Source organism: Aegilops tauschii, chromosome 5 (genome assembly GCF_002575655.3).
Source record: "Aegilops tauschii subsp. strangulata cultivar AL8/78 chromosome 5, Aet v6.0, whole genome shotgun sequence".
Taxonomy (NCBI): Eukaryota; Viridiplantae; Streptophyta; class Magnoliopsida; order Poales; family Poaceae; genus Aegilops; species Aegilops tauschii.
Genome location: NC_053039.3, coordinates 282,338,720 through 282,355,323, shown reverse-complemented (window position 1 = coordinate 282,355,323; position 16,604 = coordinate 282,338,720). Strand labels below are relative to the sequence as shown.

At 40.4% G+C, this 16,604-nt stretch overlaps 1 protein-coding gene and 1 long non-coding RNA gene across 2 annotated transcripts; one reads left to right on the top strand and one right to left on the bottom strand.

Annotated features, from left to right (window-relative positions):
• Positions 1-8,843: 8,843 nt before the first annotated feature.
• Positions 8,844-10,964, bottom strand: LOC120964887 (uncharacterized). Its single transcript, XR_005757122.3, has 2 exons — positions 10,247-10,964; positions 8,844-10,035 (listed from the first exon to the last, which is right to left on the bottom strand). It is a non-coding gene; the product is annotated as an uncharacterized lncRNA (long non-coding RNA).
• A 1,161-nt stretch (positions 10,965-12,125) lies between these two features.
• LOC109762808 (protein neprosin-like) lies at positions 12,126-15,847 on the top strand. The gene is made up of 7 exons (XM_040389918.3): positions 12,126-12,306; positions 12,390-12,476; positions 12,783-12,992; positions 13,343-13,510; positions 13,918-13,968; positions 14,044-14,184; positions 15,384-15,847. Exons 1-7 carry the CDS (start codon positions 12,166-12,168, stop codon positions 15,753-15,755), a joined length of 1,170 nt encoding a protein of 389 aa, XP_040245852.1. The 5' UTR covers positions 12,126-12,165; the 3' UTR covers positions 15,756-15,847.
• Positions 15,848-16,604: the final 757 nt, after the last annotated feature.

The following is a 16,604-nucleotide window of genomic DNA, read 5'->3' as shown; positions in this document are numbered from 1 at the left end:
TTGTTAACAAACTCTTTCCGAATTGCATGAAACCAGAGAATTTTTGAATAACACTAAGTTAAATCAACGGGGATATGCACATCCCCAATAATAAGAATATCATATTTCTTCTTGACTGTAGGAAGAGGAAATTCAAAACCTCCAATAGTGATTGTTGAAATTTTTCCAATAGAATTTATATTGTGAACTTGAGGTTGTTTCCTCGGAAAGTGTACCGTATGCTCATTACCATTAACATGAAAAGTGACATTGCATTTGTTGCAATCAATAACAGCCCTTGCAGTATTCAAAAAGGGTCTACCAAGAATAATAGACATACTATCGTCCTCGGGAATATCAAGAATAACAAAGTCCGTTAAAATAGTAACGTTTGCAACCACAACAGGCACATCCTCACAAATACCGACAAGTATAGCAGTTGATTTATCGGCCATTTGCAAAGATATTTCAGTAGGTGTCAACTTATTCAAATCAAGTCTACGATATAAAGAGAGAGGCATAACACTAACACCGGCTCCAAGATCACATAAAGCAGTTTTAACATAGTTTCTTTTAGAGGAGCATGGTATAGTTGGTACTCCTGGATCTCCAAGTTTCTTTGGTATTCCACCCTTAAAAGTATAATTAGCAAGCATGGTGGAAATTTCAGCTTCCGGTATCTTTCTTTTATTTGTAAAAATATCTTTCATGTACTTAGCATAAGGATTCATTTTAAGCATATTAGTCAAACGCATACGCAAAAAGATAGGTCTAATCATTTCAACAAAGCGCTCAAAATCCTCATCATCCTTTTTCTTGGATGGTTTGGGAGGAAAAGGCATGGGTTTCTGAACCCGTGGTTCTCTTTCTTTACCGTGCTTCCGAGCAATGAAGTCTCTCTTATCATAACGTTGATTCTTTGATTGTGGGTTATCAAGATCAACAACAGGTTCAATCTCTACATCATTGTCATTGCTAGATTGAGCATCAACATGAACATCATCATTAATATTATCACTAGGTTCATGTTCATTACCAGATTGTGTTTCAGCATCAGAAATAGAAATATCATTGGGTTTCTCAGGTGTGTCAACAACAGGTTCACTAGAAGCATGCAAATTCCTATCATTTTTCTTTTTCTTCTTCTTAGAAGAACTAGGTGCGTCAACATTAGTTCTCTGAGAATCTTGCTCAATTCTCTTAGGGTGGCCCTCAGGATACAAAGGCTCCTGAGTCATTATTCCCCCTCTAGTCACAACTCTAACAACATTATCATTTTTCTTATTATTTAATTCATTGAGCAAATCATTCTGAGCTTTAAGCACTTGTTCTACTTCAGTGGTAACCATAGAAGCATGTTTACTAATAAGTTTAAGTTCACCTTTAACTCTAGACATATAATCACTCAAGTATTCAATCATATAAGCATTACGTTTCAATTGTCTACCAACATAAGCATTGAAGTTTTCTTGTTTAACAGTAAAATTATCAAACTCATCTAAGCATTGGCTAGCAGACTTATAACGAGGAATATCACCTTCGTCAAATCTATAGAGAGAATTTACCTTTACTACCTGTGTCGGGTTATCAAGACCATGTATTTCTTCAATAGGTTGTAAATTCTTGACATCTTCAGCTTTAATACCCTTTTCTTTCATAGATTTCTTTGCCTCTTGCATATCTTCAGGACTGAGAAATAGAATACCCCTTTTCTTCGGAGTTGGTTTAGGAGTTGGTTTAGGAAGTGTCCAATTATTATCATTACTCAACATATTATTCAATAGCAATTCAGCTTGATCAACTGTTCTTTCCCCGAAAACACAACCAGCACAACTATCCAGGTGGTCTCTGGAAGCATCAGTTAGTCCATTATAAAAGATATCAAGTATTTCATTTTTCTTCAGAGGATGATCAGGTAAAGCATTAAGTAATCAGAGAAGCCTCCCCCAAGCTTGTGGGAGACTCTCTTCTTTAATTTACACAAAATTATATATTTCCCTTAAGGCAACTTGTTTTTTATGAGTAGGGAAATATTTAGCAGAGAAGTAATAAATCATATCCTGGGGACTACGCACACAACCAGGATCAAGAGAATTAAACCATGTTTTAGCATCACCCTTTAATGAGAACGGAAATAACTTAAGGATATAGTAGTAACGGATTTTTTCCTCATGAGTAAATAGGGTGGCTATATCATTTAATTTAGTAAGATGTGCCACAACAGTTTCAGATTCATGGCCATAAAAAGGATCAGATTCAACCAAAGTAATTAACTCAGGGTCGACAGAGAAATCATAATCCTTATCAGAAATACAGATAGGTGAAGTAGCAAAGGCAGGGTCATATTTCATTCTAGCATTCAAAGACTTTTCTTTCAGCTTAGCTAACAGTTTCTTTAGATCATATCTATCTTTGCAAGCAAAAAGGTCTCTAGCAGTTTCTTCATCCATAACATAACCCTCAGGTACAGCAGGCAATTCATATCTAGGAGGAGAATCTCCATCATCACTTTCATCAATATTATCAGTTTCAATAATTTCATTCTCTCTAACCCTAGCAAGTTGTTCATCAAGAAATTCACGTAATGGCACAATATTATCAAGCATAGAAGTAGTTTCATCACAAGTATCATGCAAAGCAGAAGTGGCATCATCAATAACATGCGACATATCAGAATCAATAGCAGGTGTAGGTGTCGCAAGTTTACTCAAAACAGAAGGTGAATCAAGTGCAGAGCTAGATGGCAGTTCCTTACCTCCCCTCGTAGTTGAGGGATAAATCTTGGTTTTTTCATCTTTCAAGTTCCTGATAGTGATCAACAGATATAAATCCCAAGTGACTCAAAGAATAGAGCAATGCTCCCCGGCAACGGCACCAGAAAATAGTCTTGATAACCCACAAGTATAGGGGATCACAACAGATTTCGAGGGTAGAGTATTCAACCCAAATTTATTGATTCGACACAAGGGGAGCCAAAGAATATTCTCAAGTATTAGCAGCTAAGTTGTCAATTCAACCACACCTGGAAGACTTAATATCTGCAACAAAGTATTTAGTAGCAAAGTAGTATGGAAGTAACGGTAACGGTGGCAAAAGTAACAGTAGCAACTTTGCAGTAATTGTAACAGTGGCAACGGAAAAGTAGCTAAGCAAAGATCAATATGTGAAAAGCTCGTAGGCATTAGATCAGTGATGAATAATTATGTCGGATGCGATTCCTCATGCAATAGTTATAACATAGGGTAACACAGAACTAGCTCCAGTTCACCAATGTAATGTAGGCATGTATTCCAAATATAGTCATATGTGCTTATGGAAAAGAACTTGCATGACATCTTTTGTTCTACCCTCCCGTGGCAGCGGGGTCCTATTGGAAACTAAGGGATATTAAGGCCTCCTTTTAATAGAGTACCAGACCAAAGCATTAACACTTAGTGAATACATGAACTCCTCAAACTACGGTCATCACCGGGAGTGGTCCCGATTTTTGTCACTTCGGGGTTACCGGATCATAACACATAGTAGGTGACTATTGACTTGCAAGATAGGATCAAGAACTCACATATATTCATGAAAACATAATAGGTTCCGATCTGGAATCATGGCACTCGGGCCCTAGTGACAAGCATTAAGCATTCAAAGTCATAGCAACATCAATCTCAGAACATAATGGATACTAGGGATCAAACCCTAACAAGACTAACTCGATTACATGATAAATCTCATCCAACCCATCACCGTCCAGCAAGCCTACGATGGAATTACTCACGCACGGCGGTGAGCATCATGAAATTGATGATGGAGGAAGGTTGATGATGACGATGGCGACGGATTCCCCTCTCCGGAGCCCCGAACGGACTCCAGATCAGCCCTCCCGAGAGAGATTAGGGCTTGGCGGCGGCTCCGTATCGTAAAACGCGATGAATCCTTCTCTCTGATTTTTTTCTCCCCGAACATGAATATATAGAGTTGGAGTTGACGTCGGTGGAGCCTCAAGGGGCCCACGAGGCAGGGGGCGCGCCCCAGGGGGTGGGCGCGCCCTCCACCCTCGTGGACAGGGTGTGGCCCCCCTGGTGTTGATTCTTTCGCCAGTATTTTTTATTTATTCCAAAAATATTCTCTGTGAAGTTTCAGGTCATTCCGAGAACCTTTATTTCTGCACAAAAATAATACCATGGCAATTCTGCTGAAAACAACGTCAGTCCGGGTTAGTTCCATTCAAATCATGCAAGTTAGAGCCCAAAACAAGATCAAAAGTGTTTGGAAAAGTAGATACGATGGAGACGTATCAAAGATCACTTTCTAGGTGTACATGAGAGCTTCGGAGCATGGGGTGTTGGCAAGTTTGTGGGTCAGAAGCTGACGAAATGGAATGATGAACTCATCATGCAATTCTACTCCACAGCTCATTTTTATCCAGATGGTAGAATTTTATGGATGTCAGAGGGTACAAGGTACCAGTCAATTGTTGATGAGTGGGCAAAGTTGATAAATGCCCCTGAAGAGCATGAAGATGACTTGGATGTCTATGCCAAGAAGAAGAAAGATCAAAACTCTATGGCCAACATGTACAAGGAGATCCCAGACAAAGCATTGGACACACATAGGCTTGGATCTGTACATTACCTGTTTTGTAGTAAATTGATAAATCGAACGCCAAATAAAATAAATAAATAAAAAATGCAGCAAGGTATTTTTGTATTTTTGGTTTAATAGATTTGAAAATAAATGCAAGAGAAAAGTAGATCGCAAAGGCAAATATATGAGAAAGAAGACCCGGGGTCCGTAGGTTTCACTAGTGGCTTCTCTTGAGAAAAATAGCAAACCGTGGGTAAACAAATTACTGTTGGGCAATTGATATAACTTCAAAAATCATGACGATATCCAGGCAATGATCATTATATAGGCATCACGTCCAAGATTAGTAGACCGACTCCTGCCTGCATCTACTACTATTACTCCACACATCGACCGCTATCCAGCATGCATCTAGTGTATTAAGTTCATGGAAAAATAGAGTAATGCAATAAGAACGATGACATAATGTAGACAAGATCTATCTATGTAGAGATAGACCCCATCGTTTTATCCTTAGTAGCAATGATACATACTTGCCGTTTCCCTTTCTGTCACTGGGATCAAGCACCGTAAGATCGAACCCACTACAAAGCACCTCTTCCCATTGCAAGACAAATAGATCAAGTTGGCCAAACAAAATCCAATTATCGGAGAATAAATACGAGGCTATAAGCAATCATGCACATAAGAGATCAAAGAAACTCAAATAACTTTCATGGATATAAAAAGATATAACTGATCATAAACTCAAAGTTGATCAGATCCCAACAAACACACCGCAAAAAGAGTTACATCATATGGATCTCGAAGAGACCATTGTATTGAGAATCCAGCAGGAGAGAGAAAGCAATCTAGCTACTAACTATGGACCCGAAGGTCTACAAAGAACTACTCACGCATCATCGAAGAGGCACCAATGGAGGCGGTGAACCCCATCTGAGATGGTGTCTAGATTGGATCTGGTGGTTCTGGACTCTGCGGCGGTTGGATGAATATTTCGTCGATGTTCTTAGGGTTTCTGGAATATTGGGGTATTTATAGAGCAAAGAGGCGGTCCGGGGGGCACCCGAGGTGGGCACAACCCACCAGGGCGTGCCTGGCCTCCTGGCGCGCCTTGGTGGGTTGTGCCTCTCTCCGGGCACCCCCAGGCGCAGCCAGGGCCCGTTGTGTTCCTTCTGGCCCATAAAAATTCTCCGTAAGGTTTCGGGGCATTTGTACTCCGTCTGATATTGATTTTCTACTATGTAAAAAACATGGAAAAACAGCAACTGGCACTTGGCACTATGTCAATAGGTTAGTACCAAAAAATGATATAAAATGACTATAAATGATTGTAAAACATCCAAGATTGATAATATAACAACATGGAACAATAAAAAATTATAGATACGTTGGAGACGTATCACACACGTATAGAGTCTTCAACACTGTTCATCACAAGGTTGTTGAAACTGTAGATGTGCGGTTTGATGAAATTAATGGCTCACAAAGAGAGCACCTACCTCCTGTGCTAGATGAAATATCACCTGAGGAATCCATCAAGTTCAAGGCTACTGAGGATGTCATTCCTACCAAGGAATCTGCTGAAGAAGTCATCCCAAATCGTGAAGAACATCATGCTGGTGCACCTGAGTAAAATGGCTCTGAAGAAAATGCTGAGCCCACTCAACGTCGTCAACCTGCTCATCCTCGCGTTGCAAATGAAGTGCAGATCGAGAAAATCATCGACGACATCAACGCACCAGGTTCTCTCACACGCTCAAGGGCTTCTCATTTGTCTAACTTTTGTGGGCACTTTGCTTTTGTCTCTATCACAGAGCCCACCAAAGTTGATGAGGCATTTCTGGAGCTTGAGTGATTCAAGCGATGCAAGAGGAACTGCATCAATTCGAGCTCAACAATGTCTAGGAACTTGTCAAGCGACCAGACCCACGCAAGCACAATATGATCGGTACCAAATGGATCTACCGCAACAAGCAAGATGAAAATGGCCTTGTGGTGAGGAATAAGGCTCGTCTTGTACCTAAAGGCTACACACATATTGAAGGAATAATTGACATTCTTCTTAGGTCTTCAAATTCGTCAACAATGCAACGACATCTTCATATCTTAGGAGAAATACCTCAAGGATGTGTTGAGGAAATTCGGCATGCAAGATTGCAAAGGCGTCAAAATCCCTATGCTCACAAATGACCATCTATGCACTGATGAAAATGGTATACACTTCGATCAAAAGGTATATCGCTCTATGATTGGCTCTTTATTGTATCTCTGTGCATCTAGGCCAAATATTATGCTTAGTGTTTGCATGTGTGCCCGTTTTCAAGCTACACCGAAGGAATCACACCAAAAGGTTGTGAAGCATATTCTTCGATATCTAGCTCACACTCCAACACTTGGATTATGGTATCCCAAGGGCTCGGCTTTTGATCTCATTGGATATTCTGAGTCTGACTATGCTGGTGATCGTGTGGATCGCAAGTCAACATCAGGCACATGCCATTTCCTCGGACGATCCTTGGTATGTTGGTCCTCGAAGAAGCATAATTGCGTATCACTCTCTACTGCTGAAGCTGAGTACATTGCAGCTGGTTCGTGCTGTGCTCAATTGCTATGGACGAAGTAAACCCTCAAGGACTACGGCATCAATGTGAAGAATGTGCCACTCTTCTGTGACAATGAGAGTGCCATCAAGATTGCTCATAACCCAGTTCAGCACTCGAAGACAGAGCACATCTAGATTCGTCATCATTTCTTCGAGATCATGTGTTGAAGGGCGACATCTCTATCGAGCATGTGAAGACCGAAGAACAGCTAGTCGATATCTTCACAAAGTCCTTGGATGAGAAGAGATTTAGCAAGTTGCGGTGTGAGCTAAATATCTTAGAATCTTCGAATGTTCTTTGAAAAGGACACACATCCTAACACTTATGCAAAATTGATGACTTAGATGTGCAACACACGAAGTAACATTTTTCTTCAATCAATGAAGACTAATCATCTAAGTGTGAAGAAATTAACGAAGAATTTGATTCTCAGAGCCCTACGACAATTGTACGCGGCGTCTGAAATCATTATTCTTATATAGTGGGTCACGCCACCAACAAAAGTTGAAAATCTTCAATTTGAGTTTTTTCTTCAGTTTTTGAAATTCCTCAGTTGTTCAAATTCTTCAACTTTGCAGAGTCTTCACCCTTTCCGACTGTGTTCTTCATTGACTGTGTGTGTGTGTGTATATATATATATATACCGGTCTATTCTGCTAATATTAGCAGAATAACTATTCTGATAACACTTCCGCACTGCACGCTCAACGCGGGGGCACTGTACTTTCAGTAGCAAAGGTACTGCAGTACAGAGACTAGTGAACTTCGTGTCAGAAAAAACTGCACGCGTGTTTTTCCGGTACCTTTTCGCTCTAGTTTTTTTAACCGTTTATCGGAACAACACGCGTAATATACCGTTGAGAAGCTATGGATTATGCGCAACTTCGTCATTTTGAACACTTTTCAAGATTCATCATGGTTTAAGAGCATTTTCAAAAATGGTGCGATGCACGACGAGTGACAGCGAGCGTTTTTCGCTTTTTTTCTAAACCGCTCGTCGGAATGAAGCAATGATACACCGTTTGAAAGATATCGTCGAGGCGCATCTTTTTCATATATATTATTTTCTCTAATTCGTTATAATTTAAGAGCAGTTTTAAATTTAGTAAATCTTTTTCGATTTTTTTGCAATTTTCGTTACTGTTTTCGCTCCAGTTTTTGAACCATTTGTCGAAAGAAGTGAAAGCTACGGCAAGGCGCAACTTTCATATGTTGAAATATTTTTGAGATTCCTTTCGGTTTTTAGTTAATTTTAAAAATCGTGCGGCTGACGGCGAGAGGCAGCGGCTGATTTTCACGAAATTTTTACAAACCACTTTGTCGAAATGATTTAGATTATACGCCATTGGATAGATATTGACGAGACGCAACTTTTTCATGTAGAACACTCTCTCCGATTCCTTACTGTTTAAGATCAATTTTGATTTTAACGAAATGCGGACACTCTGGTTTTTCGTGACCCAAAATCGTCATGTGTACTGCATCAGACAGAAAACCGCACAGCTTTCAGATTAAAAACTGCACTTCATCTGACCGACAAGTGCACTGCATGATTTTTTGTTGGGACGTAAATTTTCCCATACGAATTTTTTTGTCTTTTTTTCAACTTTCTTTTATGAATGAGAGTGGACCGCAAAGACATGTGCAAGTGAGCCGCGACATATATCAAAGTGAACCGCATTACCATCTTGCTGTTTCGCTTTTTTTTTTTGCATTTTCATGTTGGGTGCAAGTGAACAGCATCACTCTCAAAAGTGAGCCACATCCGAGGACCAAACGCACTGCAAAATGAACCACACACATTTTTTGTTTTCTTTTTAGTTTTAGAAATTCTTCCACACTTCGAGGACGAGGCGAGTGAACCGCTAGGACAAGGCGAGTGAACCACACTTTTTTTGCTTGTTTTCGTTTTTTTATCCACCACCATGTGTAACCTGAAATTTAACATTGGAGTGAGCTGCAACAAACTGCACTGCGCCGTGGCAAGTGAAACCAAAGTGAGCTGTTAGGGAAACCAAAGTGAGCTGCAAATACCTTTCAAAGTCATTTAGTAAAATAGAGTGCTCTGCATGGACCTTTTGAAAACATTTTTAATAATGAACTGCAGTCTCTAAAAACCTGAAAAAAATAGCTTTCGACACCTAGCCGTACTGCAGCGACGACCCAGGCAAACTTCAATGGTCCGTCAACCGCACCGCACCTCCCGCGGTCCAGCATCCCGGAGCTGCAGTGCACTTGTGCTCATCGGACAGCACGTACAGAAGCACGGAACTTCATTGTGGGCTTGTTTGAGCTGCACGACAACGGTCGCGGACTGCACGGCTATACGAGAGGAGGGCGCATACGCAGCAATTGGTGCACCCAAGCAAGCGGACTGCGAGCCGCAACCTACCTTTTTTAGATTGGGGTGTACTACATTTCCCTCTTTCCTTACCGCTCGGTTGAAAAATAGAACCACCACATGATAGTATTTTTGTGAACTCCATGCATTTTTTTGAAGTGAAAAACAAAATGAATCTTGTAACAATTTCATTTTTTTTTGTCCCTGGCAATTTTCACAGGAAAAGTCTAAACAATGCATTTTTCTGAACGCCACACATACGCCGGGCAAACTGCAAGCTATGCACAGGAGTACTGCATAGTCAACGCCACAAACGTCAAACTCCTAGCACACTGAAGTTCACATCACACTGTAGTTAACACTTTGCCCAAATCAAAAAGCAAAATGCACAAAATCATTTTTGGGCAGTATGAACAGCACAACGCTGATGACCTCCGGGTGATAGCACAAAGTTGAACCTCTCGACACAAAAAAATTTATGCACAAGTCGAATGTATGTCGAGGGGGAACCGCCATGAATGCCAAAGTGACCTGCGAAACAACACTAGTGAGCTGCACTTGTCAAAGTTTTTTTAGAAGTGAATCACATACACATACTGAAGATTTGAACCGCAAAAACAAAAACAAAGTGAACGGCAAAACCATCCTCGCTGTGCTCACTTTCTTTTCCCGTTCGTCAGTGGGGAGAACCTAGGATCTGCCATTGAACGAGGAAGAGGGAGTATAGAGAGAGGGGAACCACCTGCACCCGCCCTGGATCGGCATCAATGTGGAGAAACCACTGACGAACTGCACGCGCGAGGGAACCGCGCTGCTGTACCGGGGCGACCTATCCACGTCGGGAAGCAGGGGCGAACTGCACCTGCGTGGGCCGCCGTGAGCTAGACAGGAAGCTCGGTGGTGGGAGGCCGGTGCACCGGGGAGCAGCTCCTGGTTGGGGTCGAGGCCGGGGTCTCGTCGATGAGCAGCACCACAAGCGCCACCAACTGCAGAGGTGGGGCTCAATCCATCGCCGGGCAGTGCACAACGACACGGGGACGGATTCGCCGAGATTGATGGGGAGGAAGGGGCAGTGGGGCAGGGTGGTGGCCGGCGGTGGGGCGTCGCGCGGGCCGGCGGTGGGGAGGCCTAGATCCGGCGGCTCAGAGCGGGGAAGGCAGCGGGAAGGGGCGCCCCTGCGACATCCCGTGTGGGGAAGAAGGTAGGAGGAGGTCGGGGCCATCTGGCCGGCGTGGCGCGGGGCGGGGCGCTCCGTCCAGAAAGACGGTGTCGGGCAGGGAGGGACGCACCGGCGAAGGTGGGGTGGTTGAGTGGAGCACCGGCGGTGGTAGTTGGCCGACCTGGGGGCGCGGTGGTGGGTTGGTGGATCGGGGCTGGGGCATGGGAGGAGGAAGGTGGAGGGGGTCGGGGGAGGAGTAGGGGAGGTGAGCCGGTGGGCTGGAATTTTTTTTTTTTGTGCGGTTCAGATGCGCGTGAGGTCGGTGTCGGTTAGTTGGGGGTGTTAGCAGAATAAGAATTAGTGTTAGCAGAATAAGGTCTTAAGTGGTGTTATCATAATAGACCCACCATATATATGGTCTTAGCAGAATAAGAATTAGTGTTAGCAGAATAAGGTCTTAGCAGGATTGACTATTCGTCACCCTGGGTGAGGAATAGTTATTCTTCACCCCCTCTATTTTAACATCAATGTATCGTAATTTTACGTTTCGTAATTTTTTTTGTCTTATTTCATACATAATAAGAGAACGTAACAAAATATGTAATCACCATAAAGTTATTTTATGTTACGTAAAATTACAGACGTAAAAATATAGTGTAAAATATACATAAAATGCAATTTTTCTGATCTTATGATCTATATTTTTGTTTTTTATGCCAAATTTTACGTAGTGAATCAACATGAAAGTAACTATTTGTATTCCGTATGTAATTTATTTATGAAACGATCGTAAGATTACCTCGGGTGAAAAATAACTTATTCTGCACCCTGGGTGATGAATAGTAACACAAGGATTGACTATTTGTCACCCTGGGTGAGGAATAGTTATTCTTCACCCCCTTTATTTTAACATCTATGCACCGTAATTTTACGTTTCATAAATTTTTTGTCTTATTTTATACGTAATAAAATATGGAATCACCATAAACAATATTTTATGTTACTTAAAATTACAGACATAAACATATAGTGTAAAATATACATAAAATGCAATTTTTCTAGTCTTATGATCTATATTTTTGTTTTTTTGCCAAATTTTACGTAGTGAATCACCATGAATGTAACTATTTGTATTCCATATATATTTGTGTGTGTGTGTGTCGTTCCATCAAAGCATATATATTAATGACAATATATCAATGTCGTGCCATGACAATTTATATATGGATAATTATTTCCAAATAAGCACAATTATTACAATATATGTATCTATAGATAATAATAATGTCGTGCCATTAATGCATATATATTAATAAAAATATGCACGACATTGATTTTATTGACGAGGTCATTAATGTGCAATATTTATCATTAGATAGGAACTGAACATTCTAGATTTTTGTGTATCCTAGAAATAAATGGCACACATGCATATATACACACATACGGTGCTTGAGTTTCTTTCTGAGGAAACAAAAACAATAGAGTCCAATTGTTCAGAAATGAAAATTCTCGGGGAACAAAGAAAGACGTTGTTTCTGCTATGTTTTATTGCAGTTTGTGGCGCAGTAGCCAAGGAAAATAGAAAAGGAGGAAGGCCTAATGGAGGAAAGTACCATCGGGCAATATCTAAGACAATCCAGGTTTTATACTCTTATTGCTATTCTCATGTTTATTTTTTGAGTAAACCATTTTGAGATAACCATGGACCGTTTCACCTTTGTAGACAGAAGATGGTGACATTTTTGATTGCATAGATATCAAATCTCAGCCGGCACTCGACCATCCACTTCTTAGAAACCATTCAATACAGGTACATGAGTTACTCCCTGCGTTCATTGAACTAAAACCACGACACTTATTTTTAACAGAGGGAGTAGTATGTAGGTATGCATTTTTACAGTTAAGTAATCTTGTATTCCATTGTTTTTTTACCCAATATTCAGTCTTGCTTTGGTAATAAACAATAGATTTGTACACATGAACAAGAAATAATGTAATCAACATTGATTTATGGTAGTGAATTATTCTACATTCATGTAAGGATGTTGGTTTGTATGTATCAAACTAACAACGATTTTTTTAGGGGAACTAACAAACGACTTTGACTTGCATGCAGATGGAACCAAGCTCACATCCTATTGGACTCGATGGCAACTCGATACCTGATACAACATTAGAGTCTAGTATCCATTTGGTTTCGTGTCCCTTGGGAACAATTCCAATATGGAGAAGTGAGCAGCACTATCCTATAGTTGACATTAAGGAACTAACTCAACAAATATACACAAGGAATATTACTCGAAATAATAAGAATAACACCGCTTCGGTAAAGTTTTTGCTATCCTTATTTAACAAAAAACATTCTCGTGTGTGTGTGTGTGTGTGTGTGTGTGGAGGGGGGGGGGGGTGATATTGAGTTCAATTATGATCGATACGAAGTCCCTTTTTGTCAGTTATTATTTTTACATGATACTCCCTCCGTTCTGAATTACTTGTCGCAGAAATGGATAGAAATCAATGTACCTAGAACTAAAAATACGTCTAGATACATCCATTTCCGTGACAAGTAATTTGAGATGGAGGGAATATAAATTTACCTCACTCACCCATGCATGTTTCTGCGACTGCAAGTTTGCTACCATTATTTTAGTCTAACTTTATATTAGAAATGTTCAGTTGGCAGGTCTTAGCAGAGGCCAAGACATCTATGGAACTACCGTATCAATAAATGTCTATGACCCAGAAGTATATGGTACCCAAGATAAATCTGGAGGGCTTACAACTATAATAAGTGGTTATTCTTTTGATAGGGAGCATACCAATGCTGTTGGAGTCGGCTGGTTTGTAAGTAATTTTTGGTAACTGAAAAACTGTTTTTTGTTCACTTAAAAATGCATGTATGTTCCCCGCAAAAAAAATGCATGTATGTTGAATTGACACTTTATACAACTATAATCAGATTTGCTTATTTTTGTGCATTGTCCCCCATCAAATTGTTGTATACGTGCATGCAAACTATATCCCTCTTCTTAAGTTTTATAGTAAGGATGTTATACATTTTATAGTATGTACATGTTGGTAATCCATCACGTGACACACTGATATGTTTGCGCATGTGTGCCTTTTAGTAAAATACGAGCTTATCTGCTTGTTTGAGATACATTCCACATGACAACTCATGGTCTCTATTTTGTTCTAAGTTTGGCAAGATAAATTCCACATCACAATTGATATTTTCTATTTTGTTTTAGGTTTGGCAAAGTAACGGAGGTGACAAGGCTGCTAGATTTCATATTTTCTATGTAAGCAGTAAGTTTAATTATGTATGCCAGAATTCTGATAAATGTTATGGAAACTTACATGATTTCACTCTATAGGACAATGGACAAAAACAATGCTTTGATCTAAAATGCCCTGGATTTATACATACGAGTCCAAATATACCTTTAGGGGGGAAATTATCGCCAATCTCGAAGTACGATGGACCACAAGCTCATATGAACACGTTTGTTTATCAGGTATTACTTTTACCCACAGTATAAACTTTTTTTTTGCGAATATAACCACAGTATAAACAACCTACCATGATTTTTTCAATTGTGTATTTGGTAACAACTAACAAAAGATTAGTGCTTAGCAGTCTTTTTATTTTAACTTTCGTTTTTGAATATTATTTTTATTTCCTTCGGTTGATATTTTTGTTGAGTTTCTCTCATCGCTTGAGTTAGAGTGTTATTTAATTAAAATTTTGGAAATATTGAAATACCTTGATTTTATGGTCAAGACCATCAAGAAAACCTAGGGTTAGGCAGTGACACGTGCCAATATAATTACCGATTTCACAAATCACACCCTAAATAAATTATATATTCTCTAGTTTGCATGCCAACTATCTCTCGTGGATATCAGTGTTCCCCGTGGTCGTCCACCTTCAGCACGTAGCTACCTCTGTACATTATCAAGAAATCTCTAATGTTGTAGTGGTGGGTTTTGCATAAAACTAAAAGGCTTAACGCACATGTTTTCATAAAACTATGATAAGGCAGGGAGAACATGTAATCGATGAGAGATTGATGTATTATGAATAATTGGGCTTGCCATGAATCTTCTTTTGTATTTTTTATTTACAAAATGTTAGAAACATAATTTACACACACACACACACACACACAGAGAGAGAGAGAGAGAGAGAGAGAGAGAGAGCTGTTAATAGTTCACACTACATTGACGAAAAAATAATACTACTACAACTACAAATTATCTTATTATCTTCTCATCAAAAAGGAAAGTTCCTACAATCATTTATTTTTTCATGGCATAATTCTTAACTTAGATTTACCGCCGGGACTAGGAAACATGTTTTATAGTTCGGTTGTGCAATTACATGGTTTTTATGGCATGTTGTGTTTTATAAAGCTCAGTTTACCGAGGGAAATATGAAATAATTTTAAAATCCAAACTTTTTTTATAATGTCTCATTGTAAGGATTTTCTTGCCCCAACATTCTCGGAGACAATTCTAATATATATTAACGGCGGTCAATGTCGATTCATATAAATATCTTCAGTACCAATACTTTTGTCACCCGCTCTTCAACATTAATGAGCTTTATTTGTATATATGCTTTTATTGAAAAAAAATTGTATATATGCTTCTGTATGTACTTTCATATGTTCTTTTTGTTTAACTTCTCGAGTTGGAACTTTTCGTTTGTCAGGATACGAATTCAAACTGGTGGGTAAAATTCGGCAAGGAGAGCACTGTAGTCGGATATTGGCCAGGTGAACTCTTCGGTTACCTGAAATCGAAGGGTACTGTTGGCTACTGGGGTGGTTTGGTTGAAGGTCCTACAATTAAATATAAGCCACCACCCATGGGTAGCGGACACCCTGCTTCAGAGGGAGATGGTAAAGCAGCCTATGTGAAGAACATCAAAATTGTGACAAGAGATCACCAGCTCGTGACTCCAATGTCTCGCGAGTTTGACGTGGCCGTAGAAAATCCGAAGTGCTACTCGGTTGCTCACAAATCAGACCAAGACGGTGGAGTACATGCAAATTGGGGTGGTTCTGGGGATTGCACCCTTTGAATGTAACAACGACATCTGAAATAATATGAATAAGGTGTTTTTATGCGAAATAATATTAATAAAGTGTTGTACAACGTGCTGCTTTCATGTCATACTTGAGATGAGTATTGCCTCAGTTTGTGTTCTTATCGGCTAATGTTTGGGGTTCAGAACTTGCTACACCTCTCATCTTTGTTCTCTAAAATGAAAATATTTTTGCGATCTAGAACATGTCAATTTTATATGACGATTAGATCAAAATTCCGAGGGTACGGTCGGTTCCTAGAATCGATAGGCATCAACAGTATCTGGTTGCATTGATAGAGAGAACATGCCCCTTTGAACCTCCGGAAAATTTCATTGCTTCATCAGGGGATTTTTGAAGAAAAAGGTAATATCCCAATTTCACATCCATAAGGACATGAAACTGAGCATTGAGATTGTACAATCACTTCTCACCCAAATGAGCTAGGCTCACAATGCCAATGTGAGCTACCTTATAACAAGATATAGTGATATACTATGTACTGATGTCTGATCTCGGCCGAACCATTATATGTGTGTGAGGACTACTAGTTGGCCAGGTTAGCTAGTACGGAAATGAGTGAACCGTTAGGCGGGCGAGCGGCGACGCGGAGCGGGCTCCTGGTGCCTTCTCGCCGGCGGGATGGACGCTGGTCCGGCGAGGCTCGGGTGCCTCCCCGGCGCGCGGGCCGGCGGGCCCGGACGTGGCGACGGCGACGGGGGATGTGGCTCGGCGCAACCGCTTCTGGGCGTTGGCGGAGGACGACTCTAAGGACGATGTCGAGGAGGCGGAGGATGAGGTGTGTTTGCGGTTGGTGCCGGACGGGCCGTCGGTCGGCGATTTCG

Excerpts from the sequence above, each read along its gene's own strand:
- LOC109762808 (XM_040389918.3), top strand. The coding sequence starts at position 12,166 with ATGAAAATTCTCGGGGAACAAAGAAAGACGTTGTTTCTGCTATGTTTT. Across the intron at positions 12,307-12,389 it reads CAATATCTAAGACAATCCAG|ACAGAAGATGGTGACATTTT; the intron begins GTTTTATACTCT and ends TCACCTTTGTAG. Across the intron at positions 13,969-14,043 it reads CTAGATTTCATATTTTCTAT|GACAATGGACAAAAACAATG; the intron begins GTAAGCAGTAAG and ends TTCACTCTATAG.